General features: G+C 35.5%; 1 protein-coding gene and 1 non-coding gene across 3 annotated transcripts in view; both read right to left on the bottom strand.

Annotated features, from left to right (window-relative positions):
* The window catches only part of TLL1 (tolloid like 1), a 212,914-nt gene that overhangs the window by 16,485 nt on the left and 176,490 nt on the right, over positions 1 to 19,939 (bottom strand). For both annotated transcript variants that reach the window (XM_059174740.1, XM_059174750.1), the window contains 2 exons: positions 17,677 to 17,802; positions 14,888 to 15,015 (listed from right to left, as the gene is read on the bottom strand). In XM_059174740.1, coding sequence (XP_059030723.1) covers positions 14,888 to 15,015; positions 17,677 to 17,802 — 254 coding nt within the window. The remainder of the gene's footprint in view (positions 1 to 14,887; positions 15,016 to 17,676; positions 17,803 to 19,939) is intronic.
* On the bottom strand, positions 2,540 to 2,694 carry LOC131822998 (small nucleolar RNA SNORA62/SNORA6 family). The gene has a single exon (XR_009350450.1). It is a non-coding gene; the product is annotated as a small nucleolar RNA SNORA62/SNORA6 family (small nucleolar RNA).

The following is a 19,939-nucleotide window of genomic DNA, read 5'->3' as shown; positions in this document are numbered from 1 at the left end:
TTTTCTTGATCAAAACTCTTCAAAGTGTAGGGATAGAAGGTACATACCTCAATATCATCAAAGTCATCTATGGAAAACCTACCACAGATATCATCCTCAATAGAGAAAAACTGAGAGCTTTTCCACTAAGCTTTTCAGGAACACAGTAGGGATGTCCATTATCACCACTGCTATTTAACATAGTACTAGAAGTCCTAGCCTCAGCAATCAGACAACAAAAAGGATTAAAGGCATCTAAAATTGGCAAAGAAGAAGTCAAACTTTCATTCTTTATCGTCTTTTGGAAAACCCAAAAGATTCTACTCCAAATCTGCTAGAACTCATATAGGAATTCAGTGAAGTGTCAGGATATAAAATCAGTTGCATTTCTGTACACCAGCAACAAGACAGAAGAAAAAGAAATTAAGGAGTCAATCCCACTTACAAATACACCCAAAACTATAAGATACCTAGGAATAAACCTAACCAAAGAGGCAAAGAATCTGTACTCAGAAAACTATAAAGTACTCATGAAAGAAATTGAGGAAGACACAAAGAAATGGAAAAATGCTCCATGTTCCTGGATTGGAAGAAAAAATAATGTGAAAATGTCTTTGCTACCTAAAGCAATCTACACGTTTAATGCAATCAAAATACTATCCTTTTTTTTTTTTCCAAAGAGATGGAACAAATAATCCTAAAATTTATATGGAACCAGAAAAGACCTCAAATAGCCACAGGAATGTTGAAAAAGAAAGCCAACGTTGGTGGCATCACAATTCCAGACTTCAAGCTCTATTACAAAGCAGTCATCATCAAGACAGTATGGTACTGGCAGAAAAACAGACACATAGATCAGTGAAACGGAATAAAGAGACCAGAAATAGACCCTCAACTCTATGGTCAACTAGTCTTCAACAAAGCAGGAAAGAATGTCCAATGGAAAAAAGACAGTCTCTTCTACAAATGGTGTTGGGAAAATTGGACAACCACATGTAGAAGAATGAAACTGGACCATTTTCTTATACCACACATGAAAATAGACTCAAAATGAATGAAAGATCTCAATGTGAGAAAGGAATCCATCAAAATCCTTGAGGAGAACACAGGCAGCAACCTCTTTGACCTCAGCTGCAACAACTGTTTTTCTAGAAACATTGCCAAAGGCAAGGAAAGCAAGGGCAAAAAATGAACTATTGGGACTTCCTCAAGATCAAAAGCTTTTGCACAGCAAAGGAAACAGTCAACAAAACCAAAAGACAACTGACAGAATGGGAGAAGATATTTGCAAATGACTTATCAGATAAAGGGCTAGTATCCAAAATCTATAAATAACTTATCAAACTCAACACCCAAAGACCAAATAATCCAATCGAGAAAGGGCAGAGGACACGAACAAACATTTCTACAAAAAAGACATCCAGATGGCCAACAGACACATGAAAAAGTGCTCCATATCAGTTGGCATCAGGGAAATACAAATCAAAACCACAATGAGATACTACCTCACACTAGTCAGAATGGCTAAAATTAACAAGCCAGGAAATGACAGATGCTGGCAAGGATGTTGAGAAAGAGGAACCCTTCTACACTGTTGGTGGGAATGCAAGCTGGTACAGCCACTCTGGAAAACAGCATTGAGCTTTCTCAAAAAGTTGAAAATAGAGCTACCCTATGACCCAGCAATCACAATACTGGGTATTTACTCTAAAGATACAAATGTAGTGATCCGAAGGGGCACAAGCACCTAAATGTTTATAGCAGCAATGTCCACAACAGCCAAACTATGGAAAGAACCTAGATGTCCATCAACAGATGAATGAATAAAGAAGAAGCATATATATATATATATACATACATATATATACATATATACACACACACACACACACACACATACACACACACACACAATGGAATACTATACAGCCATCAAAAGAAATGAAATCTTGCCATTTGCAATGACATGGATGAAACTAGAGGGTATTATGCTCAGTGAAATGAGTCAATCAGAGAAATACAATTATCATTATGATCTCCTTGATATGAGGAAGTTGAAAAGCAAAGTGGGGGGTTTGGGGGACAGGAAAGGAAAAAATAAAACAAGATGGGATCGGGAGGAGGACAAACCATAAGAGACTCTTAATCTCACAAAACAAACTAAGGATTGCAGGGATGAGGGGGGTAGGGCTAGGGTGGTGGGGTTATGGACACTGCGGGAGGTATGTGCTATGGTGAGTGCTGTGAAGTATGTAAACCTGGCGATTCACAGACCTGTACCCCTGGGGCTAATAATACATTATATATTAATTTAAAAAATTTTTAAATTAAATGATGTTTATGAAAAAAATAGAAAACTAAAATAAAATGATGCTTATGGGAAATAAAAAAATGCTAATATGACTTTAGGCTAGATTATTTTTAATTTACTTTTAAGATAGATGATACATTTATTTTAATAGAGACTTGCAAAGTTTAGTATGTCTTTAAAGATTATTTTAATTTTCCTGTGTAGTAATTTCACATATAGGTCTTAGCAAATTCTTATACTTTTTAAAATTCTTGTAGCAAGAATTCCTATCAGACTTCACTCATTGGGCCAGAGACCCTTGTGATGTTAGTGGAGGATCTGCCCCTCATTGTAGTGCATTACCTACACTTGTAAGCTCATTGGCCAGCTAGCGGCCCCAACTCCAAACTTTAACAATATGCAGAAGAAAATTCTTAAAATAAAAACTCATTAAATGTATAACTCATTAAACAACACAAAGGAAAGTTTAATTAAGACAGACTGAAAACAGTAATGTCCAAATTATTAATAATTCCAGGAATGCTAGGCTATTTGCCACTGCCAATTAAGGCTTTTTCCCTTCCCTAGAAAAACCATCATACTTTCAAAAAACAAACTATCATTCCTACTAAAAATTTTTTAGCAAAGCTGAAAGAATAAGAAAATAAATAATAGATAGAGAATAAGGAAATAAATAATAAAGAATAAATAAAGAAAGAATAAGGAAAATAAAGCTGGAGAAATAGAATATATCCTCGAAAATTTGTTAATTTTCTGCAGCCTCTGCAGCATAAAATATTTGCACACAAACTTTTTACATTCATTCTTTTTAATACAATTTTGTGATGTTATCACAATTTTAAGTTTAATTAAGACATATATTTTTGTAATTTTGAAAGAAAAAAAATTGACTAAGAATGGTTCTTCTTTAGGGCTGGCCAGTTATCTATTCCTTAACACACAACAGTCTACTATTACTGGCTTTGGAGGAGTAAGGAAAGAAATAAAAGAAGCAATTAATATTAACTAGGGAGTAGGAGAAAGGAATGAAAGGTTCTTAAAAGAAGAAACAAAAGAAAAGAAAGAGCTGATCTCTACTGCCATATTCCACCATACTCTACTTTCAAAAGCAAAAATTAAAATGATAATGACTAATAAGCATTAGAGAGCCATTTATTTGTTATAACCATTATGAGTAAAAAAGAATGTTCCTTTCATTCTATCAAAGACACTGGATAGTGTGAAAGAGATGAATACTGCACAAAGAATCTTACAGGAAACAAAGACAAAACAGTGCAGAAAAATATAGTGAACAAGGACATTTTAGCAGAGTGCATTTACCATAAAGTACAAGGTCCAAAGCAGGTAATCACTGAAGTTTGCTGCCATTTATCTCTGCAATCCCGCAGCAGAGAATGGACTAGAAGGGATATAGAAGACCCTGAATGGATGGTTGGCTGGTCATTCATTTACCTATCTACCTATTCCATGTAAAGGGTCAACCTCATGGATGGAAACATGGCAAGCCAACACTTCCGTGTTTCTGCCTCTTGTGAGCTGGTACTCAGTCGGCTTCTATTACGCACATAGACACTGTCTCAGTATGAGTGTGTTAAGAAACCAATCGGAGACAATTGGCTTAACCACACTTAGAATTCTCTATTAACTATGAAACCAAACTTCTGAATTATAAAGTCAATATTATCTCAAGAAAAAAATGAACGTAGTGTTTCAGGAGAATACCAACATCTGAAAACCATTGCATGTCGAATAACTGTGTCTTCTGAATGTGATTTAGAGTCATTCAACTATAAATATAAAGAGAGAAACCATGATGGGGGTGATGGCATTGTAAAGCACATACTTTAAGTAACAGTTAAAATGGGATCAGAATCTACAGCCGACGCATGTTTGATCCACTGAAAACCGAGTGAATGAGATAACTAAGTGACTACTTCACTCCCTAATGAAATGCAGGATGTCTAGAGTGAGTCACAGCATCTGTTTTACAGAAGAGAGCAACACCACACGAAGTGGCAGTGCACTCGTTAGCTGGGGGCACACTGACACCTGGTCTGGAACCAACTGGCTCCCGCTGTTTTGTCATATTGCTAATAGAACCAGACTGACTCTATGAGGGTCTAATTAGGCAAAGGCTAGTCAGCTGACATATTATCAAGGGATGCCGACAATTCTCATTCATTCAGGTAGTAGTGAATTATCCTCTTGGAAGTGGTAGCAGCTTGTTAGGTCATCTGCAAAGATTGGGTGGTCCTTTTCCAGAAGTCAGTCTCACCCAAATGTTCCACCACACATAAGCAAAAGCGTGACTAACTCACATGCTAACATTTCATAAATCTGTATCTTAATATCACAGAGGTGTCCACATCTAAAGACCTCCATAGGTAGTGATGTTGCCTCAATAAAAAAATAGGGGCCCATGGGAAATTGGGAAAAATCTTAAATATATATGTGTATATATATATATTTTAGATTTTTCTTAATTCTACACAAATATACAAATATTTAATTAATTCTACACAAATATATATTATATATATATATAATTACACAAATATATATATTTGTGTAGAATCCCCAAAGATACAGTTTATTACCTTATTTTATGACATATGCTGAGCCATGAATGTCTATATGTAAATAATGCAGAATATGAGATTTCTAGCCACCAGGAACTGATGCTACAGAACTGCACCCCACAAAGACACTTCCCTTCCCAAAACATTCATCAACTTCACAAAGGTAACAGGGTTGCTTGCAGAGCTGCTGTATGGAGCTATCTGAAAGTCCGATTTCTGCTGAAACACTACCCTCTTTTGGGGAGCTTTAAAATATTTTTCTTAAGTGTTTACACTAAAACTTTTTAGACATTTTAGTATTCAAACATTTAAACTTACTCATTCCATGATTATATTTCTATGATTTTAAGGTTACTAATCTAGGCTTTAAAGAAACCAAAAAAGAGCAAATAACCATGAGCTCTAGTCAGAAATACTAATGCATTTCCCACAAGGCAAACTAAGAGATTAAGGAGTCCCATTCAAAAGCAATAAAATCGAATTCTCATTTTAGGCTATGGAAAGAATCACTATGTGTTTCTGGAACACCCAAGCACATCTAATCTACCTAGCTGGCCACCAGCCAGGCTGCCATATACATTTGCAGCTTCACATGAACATCTGTAGAGGTGCTTTTATTGAAAATGCAGGCGCTGGCTAAAGGATAAGGCCATTCAGAGCTGCCACATATATTCACAAAGGACAAGAAAATAAGATGATAGCATTTAATGCAGAAATAAAATTTAGCCAGGGTGACCATTAAAAGTAAGAGTTTGAAAGAGACTGATGACATTTGAGCAGCTGTGAGATAATTTAGAGCTCCCGGATCCCAGCCATCCTTTGCGTTTTCCTGTCTTCAGTGAGAACCATCATTTGGTCTCCCATACCATATTGGAAGGATTAGAGGCCAACAGGAAACATGGCAGAGTGGAATACAGAACTCAGCCTTCTGATTCAAAAGAGCTTTTCTGTTCCATGAGTCCCCTAAAGCTGCGATCAAATGCACTTTTTGTGGATTTATGGTGGAGAATTATGTAACATTCGTAGGTGTTTTTGTTTTCTAAATATTCCATATATGAAGCTATAAATTGCAACTATGTAACATGGCAAAACTCCAGGATATGATAAATCAAATAAACATGATATAAGCATACTGGCCTATTGCTGGACGTTCCTATGCCTGGAACTTTGTTTCTGTTTTGTTGGTTTGTTTTTGTTGTGTTTTGGTTTTAATGTTTTTTGTTTGTTTGTTTTTTTGTTTTTAAGATTTTTTTTTTTTTTTTTTTGGCAGGCAGAGATCACAAGTAGGCAGAGGGGTAGGCAGAGAGAGTGGGGGAGGCAGGCTCCCTGCTGAGCAGAGAGCCCGATTCAGGTCTCGATCCCAGGACCCTGGGATCATGACCTGAGCCAAAGGCAGAGGCTTTAACCCACTGAGCCACCCACGGGCCCCTTAATGTTTTAATATTTAAAAACACTTTAAAAGTACCCAAAATTTAATAATCAGTTATGTCTCTCAGAACCAAGACAGGATGAAGTCAGGAGTAAAAGAAATCCTTGTCCTTATTCATTCAGAACTTCATCTCTATTCTAATAAGACACTCTCCCCCCCCCCCTCCAAATACCTTTCGACCAGGATTTCTTTCTACTTTAAAGCTATTAACACACAGTCTGAATCTCATAATAAACACACACACATACACACACACACACACCCAAACATATTAGTTTCTTACTGCTGCTGTGGCAAATTACCACAGATTTAGGTGCTTAAATGACACACATTTATTCTCTTAGAGCTATGGTGGTTTCAAGTCTAAAATGGGCAAGCAGTGCTAGACCTTCCAAAGGGAGGTGAGGATCTATTTCCTTGAATTTTGCCCATCTTCTCAAGACTGCCCTCATTCCTTGGCTCAAGTCCCTTTGCTCCATCTTTAAAACCAACAGTCTAGCGACTTCTCTCTCCCGACCTCTTGCTTCCTTCTTGTAAGTACCCCTGTGACCACATCAAGCCCACCCAGATAATCCAGGATAATCCCTACATTTTAAGATCTTTACTTTAACCACAGTTCCTTGTACCATATAAGGTAACATGCTTGGTTTCTGGGGATCAGGACATGGACATTTTTGGGGAGATGAGGAACATTTTGTCTGCTACGAAAAGGAAGAGCTAAATGTTTTCACCCTCTGCGATTTCAAGGAAAATGACCACAGACACTTATGACTCCATGATTTCACACTGTCTTAAGGAACTAAAGCCTGCAGCGCAAGTCTAGCCCTCAGGCTGTTTTTGTAATTAAACTTTTATTGGACCACAACCATGTGCATTCATTTGTGTATTGTCTGTAGATGCTTTCACACTCAAACAACAGAATTAAATGGTAACAACACAGACCCATAGTCTACAAAGTCCATATTTCCTCTCTTGCCCTTTAAAGAAAGTTTTCTGACAAGCCGTCATTAGCTCTATTTTTACTTGTTAGGATTGAGTTTCAAATTCATAAGGCTACACAAAATCTTGATCATGGTTGAATTATCCAATAAAATGGTATGTAATTCTTATTACTAATCATTGTCATAATTATAGTTACTATTTGGATATAATATGTCAATATTTATTGGCTTTTAATATGCTATTATGCCAGACACTTTAATATGCAAGCTTATTTAATGCACACACAGAATTCCTGAGTATTAGCTCCAATTTCCAAAGGAAGAAACTGAGACTTAAAAGGATTAATATTTTTCTCAAGATAATATGGCTAGTTAGGTTTAGACACAACTCACTTTAAGTTCAAAATATATGTTCCTAAAGGGGCCTGGATGGCTCAACCATGTAATCATCTGCCTGCGGCTCGCGTCATGATCCCAGGCTTCACATCAATCTCCCTGCTCAGTGGGGAGTCTGCTTCTTCCTCTCTTCCTCCTCCCTGTTCATGCATTCTCCCTCTCTCTCAAATAAATAACTTTATTTTAAAAATCTTAAAACACACACACACAAAATGTACATTCCTGATCCCTCCAAGTCTCTGTTAGGTATTCATTTTACTTAATCATCATAATTTTATCTTATTAATATTTTCCATTTAAATCATTGTATATGCACACATACACAGCAATTATGGATGCAGGATGCTAAAATTAAAAAAAAATTAGATAAAATGTAGGAGAAAATCTTGGGCTTGAAGGTATTTAAGCTCCTGTCAGCTTTATAAACTTGCCAACATACCTAACTGCCAGGGACAACTTCCTTATCTCTAAATATCATCTGTGATACAAACCTGAGATAATATACACGATACCAGTTTGAAATCTTTAGGCACTATACACACACATGTGTCTTTTTTTTTACACACATTCGTTCTTAATTATATTTAGTCTGAGTACAGTTTTGAGAGGTACGGGAAGGGCCCAGTCAAACTGCCTTTTATTATTTGGAGAACACTCCTAGAAATGGAAAACTGGAGAATATGTATATTTTTATTTGTGGAATTACATATGACAGTACTTATCTTGGAATAGGCCCCTTTTAAAGGACTCTCTCAGGATCTCTGGATCCCAGCTCTCTACCTTATTACATGTATATAAAGATAGTATTCCAATGTATTATAAAGATCAGAGCATATGTCAAAAAAGTATATGAAAGAATATACAAAAAAATCTTCAAGAACCAATATAATCATTCATAGACACAATTCTATTTAACTTTTATATTTAGCTTTATAATAGTAAACTCATGATCTAGGGACCAAAATTAATGTTTATTATGTATATAGACATAATTTAAGATACTATTATGTTAAAATTGTTGTTTCATATTACTGGACAGTATTCTCTGTGTCATTTTTTAAAAAAAAATCACCCTTAAAGATTTCCTGCTTGTATATCAGATGGTATACTCCAGCCTGAATCTATTCTGGCTACACATTCTGTACTTTACCCACAGCAAATCTGTCAGGAGAGGATAAGAAGGAAGCACTGGTGTTACCTTTACTTTCAGAATCACATATTTAAATGCATGTATGGGATTAAAGATGGCTCCATATTGTCTGCTACTCTCCCCATTGAGATATGAAACTTAATTCTCTGCTGCTTGAATGTGGACCAGACTTTGTAATTTCCTTAACCAATAGGGTGTGAGAAGGTAACATTCAGGGGCTTCTGTGGTGTCTTCCTAGGACTCCTGAAATACTCTCCTTGGGGACCCATTACTACCATGTGCAGAGTATGGTTCTGAGACCAACATGCTAGAATGGTCATGTGTAAGTGTTCTCATTGTTCCAGCTGAGATACCTTCTAGCCCTTTCCATCAATATGACAGGCATACAATTAAAGCCACCTTGACCCTTCAAATCAGACCATACCCAGGTGAATATCACTGACCTTGATCACTGCCATGGGCAACAGAAGAATCATCAGAAAAGCACTACTGAAATCATGACCCTCCTTCTCCACAAACCATGGGATATAATAAAATGGTCTTTGTTTGAAGTCATGAGGTTTTGGGTTAGTTTATTATGAAACAATAGATAACTAAAACAGTGCATAAGAAAGAATAGTTGTGTTATACTGCCCAAAGTCTTAAATTTCTGTAAATCTGTAGTAAGCTGACCACCACTTACAGTTCAGTCCTTACATTACTGTACAATAATAGACATTAGACATGGTTGATCATATTGTGAACTGACTATACTTATGGTAAGTAAATACTATGCACAAAAATACTCATATCACTCAAAGGGCACTGAATTTTATTATAAGTCATTTACCTCCAGAATTGCAATATTGTCTAAATAACTGTGATATTTGTAGTCTTACAAATAAACCAAATTAACTGAAATACAGATATCTGAGCCATAGTGAAAGGCTTGTTTCACCCACAAACCACTACCTGCATATAATCCAACACAACTCTATATCAAGGTAAAGGAATATTTGTGTTAGAAAGAACAGTAAGTCTCTTAAAATTCACAAACAGTGGTTTTCTTTATAGCTCATGAAACTGTCTTTAGAAACAATTTCCTTTCCTTTGCTTTGATATGAATAAGTGAAATATTTAAAAATGTTTCCTTATTTTTCCATGGAGCCTAAGTAAAGAGAAGTAACAATATAAGTTGTAAAGAAAGCTCCATTGTCTACAGAGAGAGATCAAATGTTTTCTTTGCTTTCTGTCTTTGCCCTGGTGGATAGAGTTTAGTTTGTAACTGAGTATCTATCAGCAGCTCTTGGCCTAAGGGTATTAAAAGATTTAATAATTTTCCAATTTCTTTGGAATCTATTTTCCAAATTAAGTTTGGATTCAATTTCTTCCATGAAAATTAAGAATCCTTGAAAGTTAAGGATACTAAAGAAACCAGGAAAAATGCATCTATTTGAACAATGTATCTTTTTTATAACATTTGATATACAATAAGTGTCTAACTACATAGGAAGGTGACTGAATGATTTCAAATGGAATTATAAACAGGGTTGGCCAAATGTCCATTGGTTAATATCTGCTATAAACAGCAATTTCAGTCTTAAAGTAGATAAGATTAGTTAGCAGTTATATAACAAGAAGGGAGACAATGAGAGTAGATAGAAGCAACAACACTAAAGTGGTAAGAATTAAAAAATATGGAACTAAAACATCACTTGAAGTTGGCAGCTGAGGTTATGACACACTTTCTAGTGATCCTAACTGTTAGAGTATATTGAAAGTCAAGTTTTATATGAATATGACTACTAGGTTAAGAAACTGGGAATCAGTATTGTGTTTCAATTTAGAAATTTTGGGGTGCAGTTATGTACATTTTAACAAACCTTCCAGGTAATTTTGATGCATGCTAATATTTGAGAAAGCCTAAGGTTAAACTGTATTGACTTCCACAAAGATCACAAAATCAAATACTTAAAGATCAATATGTGCCCAAAGCTTTAGTTTTCTTCCTGAGAATTTCCTTCTTAGGATACTAGTAAGCACGACCACTGTTGACAGACATGTTTTATATCCTGACCTTCAAGGGGAATATTTGCATGAAAATTAAAATGTGCAATTTGTAAAGGAACAGACTATTCTAGAGTTGGAAGGGGAGTTCAACAACCTGAAAGATACAAAACTAAAAAAGAATGAAATATTGTCATTTTTAAAATTGGGGTATATAGGAGTTCTACTTCTTCTTGAATATAATAGCTGGAACTAGTGTTGCTTCTACCCTAACAACAAGAAAAACCCATGTAAACTTTAAAAATCACAACTTCGCTGAACACACATCAAAGAGCTGAAGTCACTAGTCAACCAAGTAATATGTAATGCACTGAATCTCACCCCCTCCAAGGAGAAATGGGACACAAGCCCCTGCTCACCAGTCGCAGACCATGGAAGGAGGAGATGTGCTGGGTGCTATACAACCAGGCAACAAGTAGTCAGCTATAATTTTTAATAAACGGGTAGAAGTCAGGTGTGGACTAGAGTTAAGAATACCAAGCTCCTGGGAGCTCCAGACACAGGGGGTGTTAGAACCAACTTAAAGGCTCTTCTCTTGTTCATGAGAAAAATCATGGGCTGTTCAGAAGGCCAAGTGTCTTCCTCAGTGTTGCAGGTTTGGAGGAGTGAAGAGGTCACTGCTATGAGCAAAATATGAAGCCCTGATGCAACCCTTCCCTAGAAAACAAACCTTAAGCTCTTGGGAGAGGGAAAGAAAACCCTGTCACCACAAGGGCAAAGATACAGACCCACTGTAGCCAAGCAAAAAACAAAAAACAGACAAAAAAAACAAAATAAGATCAACAAAACCCCACAATAAACATGTCTGCCTCTGGAGAAGCACTGGTCACAGGATCCTACAGCAAGAACAGTAGACACCTATTATCACTCTGGAAGGGACAAGAAACTCTCATGGAAAACCAACCAGAGATATGAGATGGAGTTTGGTCGCCACAGAAGAAAGACATAGGACCACTGAGAAACGCCATCTCCAAGACCTAAATCTTCAGGGCCTACAATGAAGCTGTACTAAGACAATACTGAACCCCTTGTCCTTGCCACCGGAGCAACAAGCACCCAGTAAGAAGAAACTGCAGACCTCCACTGGGAAGGCAAAGTGTGGAGAGAAAATAACTCATGGTGGAAATAAGCAAGGAAGCTAAAGCTAAAGTAGAAACATTGTGAAATGCTGCTGAAATCCCAGCCTTCAATTTAAAAAAAAAAAAGGAATTTAAGGCCAATGGTGCACTAAAGACTATCATAGGAACAAGATAACCCAAACTCAGCTTTACCAACTAGATATTTCCTCAATACCATCCACTCCCACACACACACATGTGCTAATAGCCTCAGAAGAGCTGTGTCAAGTTCCAGACATAACGTCTTTACTGTCATCCACATAGTGCTGGGTATATAATAAAAAATTACATGACACACAAAAAGAAAAAAAAATACACTACTAAAACAGAAAATAACAGAACAGACACAGACATAAACCCTATGTTTAAACTATGAGACAGAAGCTAAGTAACTAAGATTGGGGCACCCAGATGGCTCTGTCAGACATGGAGCCTGCTTGAGATTCTCTCTCTCCATCTCCCTCTTCTCCCACCACTGTCTGCATACTCTCTCTTTAAAAAAAAAAAAATAACTATAAATACTATGCTATAGATGATAGTAAAGAATTACTTTCTTATACTATACACAAAAATAAATCCAAAATAGATAAATACCTAACAGTGAGACAGAAACCCATCAAAAATGCTAGAGGAGAACATAAGCAGCAACCTCTTTGACCTTGGCCACAGCAACTTTTTGCTAAACATGTCTCCAGAGGCAAGGAAAACAAAAGCAAGAATGAACTATTGGGACTTTATCAAAATAAAAAGTTACTGCACAGTGAAGGAAATGATCAACAAAACTGTATGGTAGCTTACAGAATGGGAGAAGATATTTGCAAATTGCTTATCTGATAGAGTTACCATCCAAAAGAACTTATTTAATTCAACCACCTGAAAACCAAATAATCCAGTTGAAATGTGGACAGAAGACACCAGAGCTTATTCTATCAGTGCACATGCACAAGAAAGACCATGTGAGCATATTACAACAAAGTAGCGGTCTACAAACCAGGAGATGAGGCATTACCAGACACCAACCTGACAGCAACCTTAATCTTAAACTTCTAGCCTCCAAAACTGTAAAAAAATATTATTTTAATTGTTATAGCCTCTCAGTCAGCCTCTCAAAATAACATTGATGGTATTTCGGTTTGGCAACCCAAGCAAACTAATAAACATGAAAGCTATGATAATGAGTCAAATGAAAATGCTAGAATTAAAAAACATGGTAAGAGGGGAAAATAATGTGTTAATAAGCTCATCAAGCAGACTCAAGACAACCAAAGAAATAATCACTGAACTTGAAGACAGGTCCACAGAAATTTATGCAAACTTAGACTCAAGAAGAGCGAAAGAAAATTAACAGAGCACCCAAGATTATGGCATAATATAAAACAGCCTAGTATATGTGTAATTTGAATCACAGAAGGAAAGGAGAGACTATAGTAAAAAAGAATCTTGTGAAGAAATAATGGCAGAGAATTTTCAGAAATTCTTAACAAACATCATAATACAGATGCAAGAAATTCAGAGAATTTTCAGAAAAATGAATCCCACAATATTTCTAAACACACACATACACCTAGATACATTACATTCAAACTTCTCATAAAAAAATGTTGAAGATAGCAATAGGGGGAAAAAAGGAATAAAAATGGGATTTATAACAGGCTTTTGAGAAACCATGAAAGCAAAAAAATAATGGAGTCAGTGTTTATAGACAAGAAAATGAAATTGTCATTCTAGAATTTTATACCCAATGAAAATATCCTTAAAAAAAGTGATACTGCAGAGACATAACCTACACAAAATATAAAATGAATCTGTCTTCAGACAGAAGGAATGTTATAGCAGACAAAATGTGGATCTAAAAACACAATGTCTTCAGAAAATTCCAATAGATTGGAAAATCTATTTTCCAATTTCTTTAGCTAAACACACTATTAAAAAGAACACAGCCCATAAGCTTCAGAATGGTCCTTTCAATCAGGACCTCGGACAGGACTGGCAAATAATCATGTTCCCACAATACTGTCACCTTACCTTCTAGCATCTTTCCAAACAGTGGCTAAAATAAACTGATGTCTCTGTTTGGAAAGACATTTACTGATATTTTACAAATACAGTGATTGCAAGAAACTCCAGGTAGCTGTGAAAGTCTTTGTGACTTTCTCTAATTTTATTATTATAATGTCACATATAAGTAATGCTGGCTGACATTTCCTCCTGATTTTGACAACAGCATTTATGGAAAATTATTAAATTATTAAAATTTCTATATTCTTCTTATTATTTCCTTACATTATACTCTTCAAGTATCTGCATCCTGTGATAAAACTTAATATATATTACCAGATGATCAGGACAGAATGCAAGACAAAGAACACAGGAGGAAAGACAAACATTAAATTTATATTTGAATTTAGGGGAGTTCTAAGGATACCAGTATCTATCTAGAGAAGGCAATGATGTTATGAAAAAATGATCTGTCATTACAATACAACATTTTTTGTAAAAAATGCATGTATTTCATCTATGAGGTATATAGAATTGACACAAGCGGTACTATGTTATGTTTATGTGAACAGTTATTTTATTTCTTTCTTGCTGACTTTCAGATGATTTCTTGTTCCTTTCCTTATTTTCCCCTCTTGGTAAGATCATGACCCATAACATGTTATGAAGTAGAGCCTACTGTTCTGCAGTAACTTTGATAATGCCTTTTAAATCATCCAGGATAAGAACACCATATAAGAACTGTTTGGCTGCCATTACTGCATCTTGATCTAGGAAAGCAGGGATTTGTTCAGTGTAAGTAGGAAAGCATAAAAAAGAAAATCTTTTCCAGCTGCCCTTTAATTCAATTCTATTAAATAAATAATCATTTTACTTCCATGTTCTGGCCACTAAAGACAAGAGCAGTCAGCTTAACAGAAAGAAGTATGAGCTCACTTACTAATTTGATTCGGTGGCCAGGAGTGGTACTGATTTCCCAAGTGCATTCCTTCCTGCTTGGGTACTTGTCTGGCCAGTTGGGGCTGGTGATGAAGCCATTTGGACTGTGGATCTTCTGTTCACACTCAGCTGTGCCAATAACAATAATAGCAATCAGTGTGGAAATCTAGCCCAGGATTGGTTTAGCAAGAAAGTAGCCTATTTGCCCCCTATGCTGCGGAAAGATTTTCCTGAATACTAACTAATCACCACTCCAGTCTCTGTTATCATAGTTGTCTGCTTTGGCAAACATGTCACTGATCATAATCAGGCAATGTTAGTTTTCTAGATCACATGAAATTAAGTGTTTACAATGAATTAGGTAAATGCCTAAAAGAAAATGGAATAGTTTAAAATGCTGGATCTGAAAGCTCTGATTTTAACAAAGCAACATACATTGACAATTGAGGTTATCAACACTTGGCATGTGCAGAATATTTAATGCAATGCTACAAATGATAATCAATGGATTATGCCATTTTCAATTCATCTTTTTCTATTAGCAGAAACATCATTTACAGCTAATTAACATCATTAAGCCATTTTATGGATCATGTATTTTCATTTTCTCTCACCCTTAAAGTAAACACTTGAATGTCTAAACCATAATTTTAGCTGCTGAAGTAAATTAACCCTAATTTTATCAAAGTAAACTGCAGTACTAAGGAGAAAAATAAGTGAACAGCTACTAGCCATGGAAATAGCTTCTAAAGTAATTTTGAAAGCTATTTTCTTCAATTCCTATGAAATTTCTTTCAGGCTTTCACAATTAAAATGACCTTACCTTAAAGGAGACTATTCCACATTGTAAATATGAAACTTCAAAAATGTTTAATGTCAAAAAAAATTTTAATATCCTCAGGCTCTGTCCATTCTCTGTAACTTATGAAGCAGCCCCCTACACATCTTAGTTTAGACTGGGAACTATTTGTTGTATATTACGTATCCCATTCTAAAACACAACTAATACTCTGAAATTTTCCAAGAAATCTCTTTGGGGCAATTCTTTATTATATGGACAAAACACCTGTTACACTGTAGGGCTATGCAATAAATGTATAATGCCCAACATAAATGTGTTGTTGCATTCCTTGCGACTAGATCTTTCTTTTAATTGTGATAGGTTTCCATATGATATTTGACTCCTAACATAGGAATACAAAAATAAGAGAAGAAATTCAGCTCCTTTCAAACAATGTAGGATCATGTAACAAGTCTCAGAATCCAGATCTTAACGAGTTTCTATGTTCAATTTTCCCTGTTCTTGCTTTGCCATATGAAATATGGAGTCCCCAGGATATGGAAATAGTCTATAAGACAAAGCCAGGAGGCCAACTACTAAACTGTAGAAGGTGTCCATACATAGCAGAGGAAAAAGAAAATCCTAATCCTTTACTGGCAGTAAAAATGAACTTTATTAGGGATACCTAAATACTATTCTATCTAAAACCAAGTTTCCTATGAAATCCTTTCTTGAAAATATATACTGTAATAAACAAGGAATTAAGGTCCCAATTTATGGTTGTTACTTGTGAGTCTTAGGGTACATGCATACTCTGCAAAAGCTGTCTCTTTTTTCTTTGAATTATCTTCCATAACTGCAAAATAACTGGATTATTCCCCAGTCTGTTGGTTTAACAGAATACTGTACTAAGTTACAAATATCAGAGTCCTTACAGGTTTATCTTCATAAAAGAAAGTAAAAACAGGGAAAAAAATCCTGCTTGCATATGATTCTGAGCAATATCATTGGTTCAATGAAAGAAAATAGAAAAAAAAAAAAAAAAAACCCCGACACGTGACAATATTTGAAAGGAACTGAATGGAACAAGGGTCAGTTCAGGATACCCTATACTATTCCAAAGTTCACAAAGAGATGCTATCTAACTGTGATTCTAGCCAGGAACCTACCAATCTCTATGTTATAACTAGTAACTAAAGTTATAAAATCTGCCATTATAATTCTTCCAAATTGGGCATAAATCCAAATTAAGTAGAAAACTGAGGAGCAGACCCTCAAAGGATGAAATAATAACCAAGTAACTGTTTCTTGTTCCCATCTACCTCAAACTGGCTAAGGAGATAAAGGTATATATTTATAAAAATATAAAATCAGAATATTATAAGATGTTGGGGACAAAAACTGATAGACTACTATTGTGTTATTGGGATGGGTTTTTGTTTTTTGGTTTTTTGTTATGTTTTGTTCTGTTTTGCTTTGTTTTGTCAAACCCATGACTTAGAAGTTTAAATGGCATAGTATCTACCACTTTCAAATGTCTTTCCTCTGGTAGGCATTTGAGTTTGATACGCTTGGTATTTAAAGTGCCATCACTCATGTAACACTTATATGAGATATTCTGGGGAGGGAAAATAAACCAAATGCGAAACATTTAGCAGAAGTCGAGTTTAAATATGAAGACTGTTATAGGGTCTCTTCTACAAGAACCTCGGCATAATGTGGAGCTTTTCTGGCTGCCAGATGGCATCATAGCCACTTCGATGCCTGTTACACAAAGTTATTCTAATGCCACCCATATGTGAAGTGCAGAACCTTTAGGTATGATGATGTTTCCAATATTATGCCTTGGATATCTCAACACTGCACTTTTCTTTTTTTTTTTTTTTTTGACATTTGAATGGTCAGCAATGATATCAGTCATTGATATGATTAACTCTACTTGGAAGCAATGCTTGACCCAAACTACATGAAATTCTAGATGTTGTCAAGAAAAGAACACTCCTTCATACCTTCCTTGCAGTCATGTTTATTTTCATGCAGCACAAATCCATTACGGCACTGACACATGTAGCTTCCCATGGTGTTGACACACTCATGTTGACACCCACCATTATCCTTAGAGCATTCGTCTTTGTCTACCAAAAAGATAACCCCACAGTTTAGTAAGTAGCTTTAGAAACAAAGGGTAACAAAGGAGAGTCTTTTAGTTGTGGTTAACACTAGCAAAGGGTAAACTAAGCCACAGCTTTCTTTGATACCAACATAAAACAAAACCCCCCGAATTTTTAGTGTCTTAGTTTTACCCATTCCTTGTTTAGCTTGGAGCCCTGTACCATGAATTGAGTTTTTAACACTGCTGACTCTAAGATAACAGTTCACAGCCTCTTTCACTCCAATGCTGAAGTAGGAGTTTTGAGTAGGAGACAGGAAATGAATGAATTGTTTTCCAACTAACCCTAAACATTTATTGCCAATTTTTTAAAATAAATTTAAAACCGTGAGTATTTTGAATAAATGCAAGAACTGGTGATGTATTATGTATTATATACTATATATATATGCAAGAACTTCAATATATTAGCCATGGTGTAGAGACAGAGACTAAACAAGGTTCCAGAATTTATATATAATCACTTTTAAAAAAATCACTCAGTATAATTACTGCAGTTGATTTTTTTGTTGTTGTTAACTTTGCTGCTATGGTTAGCACTAATGAATCTGAATACTTCATAACCATCCAAGACAGAAAAAGGCATCATTAGGTTATCCTAAAGAAGTAATTTAACTTATATATTTGAAACAAATCTACTCCAGCAGACCAGTTTATTAATAAATGATTCCCTGAAAAGGCTCTTAGTGTGCTAGAGGTAAAGGTTAGAATAGGAAATATGAGCTTCAAGAAATAGCCAACACATTCACTACAGGGAAAAAAGCCAAACTAGATTAGCAGGCAGTCAATCCAGTGAGAGGCATCAGCCACCATGCTATGCCACTCAGCTGTCATTCCAGGGCTGGCTTGTCCATTAAAGTCAAAACTGGCAGATTGTTCCTGACACACATAGATGATGACACATCACTCAGACTTTCATCACTCCCACAGCATAGAGAACGAAAAGGACACATGACAGTCATATCAGAGGTGGGTTGAATTCAAATTTTATACTGTCAACTGAATTTTCTAATGACAGTTTGTGAGCTCACAGTAGCACACAGATAGCTAAAGCTATTTTTGCCTTTTTATCAAATCAATATTCACTCTATGGAAATGGGCTTAGGAAATGAATTTTTATAGAAGAATCTGATCATAATTTTTAAGGACATATCTATTTTTTTTTCATTTTTGGAGACTGATTACATGACATAGCATACACATGCTTCTGGAATGAATATATTCGTGTATTGGCTATATCAGAACACTCCAAAGGCATACAGGCAGTTCCAAAGTTTGAAAGAATATATCAGAATCAATACATCTGTGAATTATGTGTTCTCTAGCTACCTTTAACACCTCCATTACATTTTCTTTTACTTATTATGTAGCCTAAGCAAAATAAAAGTAGAATAAAGAAAACCATTCTCTAAAAGAGCATCAACATGTATAAGAAATCAAAATACAGAATTGGCCTTGTAAAATTAATTTAGGAAAATTTATAATCATTTCAAAGCCCTGTTCCCTTAATGGTGTCAACAGTGAAAATTACAGTTTACGAGTTATGAATGGCTTATGCAAAAATGGGCGGACAGTAGGTCAGACTCCTAACCCTGATGGTGTCAGCCTCTTGCATTTTCCAATTCAGACACTTTTCTTTGTTAAATGGAAATAACCAATTTAAAATTTCAGGTGCCAGACTTACACACACGGAAATAGTTACATATTTGCTATGAAAATGTTTATTTAATGAAAGTTTGATGATCTTGAAACAACACCTGAGAGACTGAACTTTAGTTGTAATATAGGTCAACCAGACTTACAAGAGCTCACTGGAAATCTAACAAGTGTAACTCAATTAGTTTAGAGAAAATGAGTTCACATTTGCAATTGACTGGTAAACAGATTCTAAGTGCTCAGTGAACCAGTGATGACAGGGACTGCTGGACTACTGTTTGGATTGGCATTCATGAGCAATATAAAAAAGCTAAAATACAAACATGAACACAAATTATTATTCATGCATTTTTAAGTCCATAGTTATTTTATAATCAAAACAATTCCAGTATTTCTAACATATTTCTAACATATAAACTTCATTCTACTGGAAATCTTAAGCCACT

This window comes from Mustela lutreola, chromosome 1 (genome assembly GCF_030435805.1).
Source record: "Mustela lutreola isolate mMusLut2 chromosome 1, mMusLut2.pri, whole genome shotgun sequence".
NCBI lineage: Eukaryota > Metazoa > Chordata > Mammalia > Carnivora > Mustelidae > Mustela > Mustela lutreola.
The sequence above is the reverse complement of the archived record's forward strand: the minus strand, read 5'-3'. Positions and strand labels throughout refer to the sequence as shown.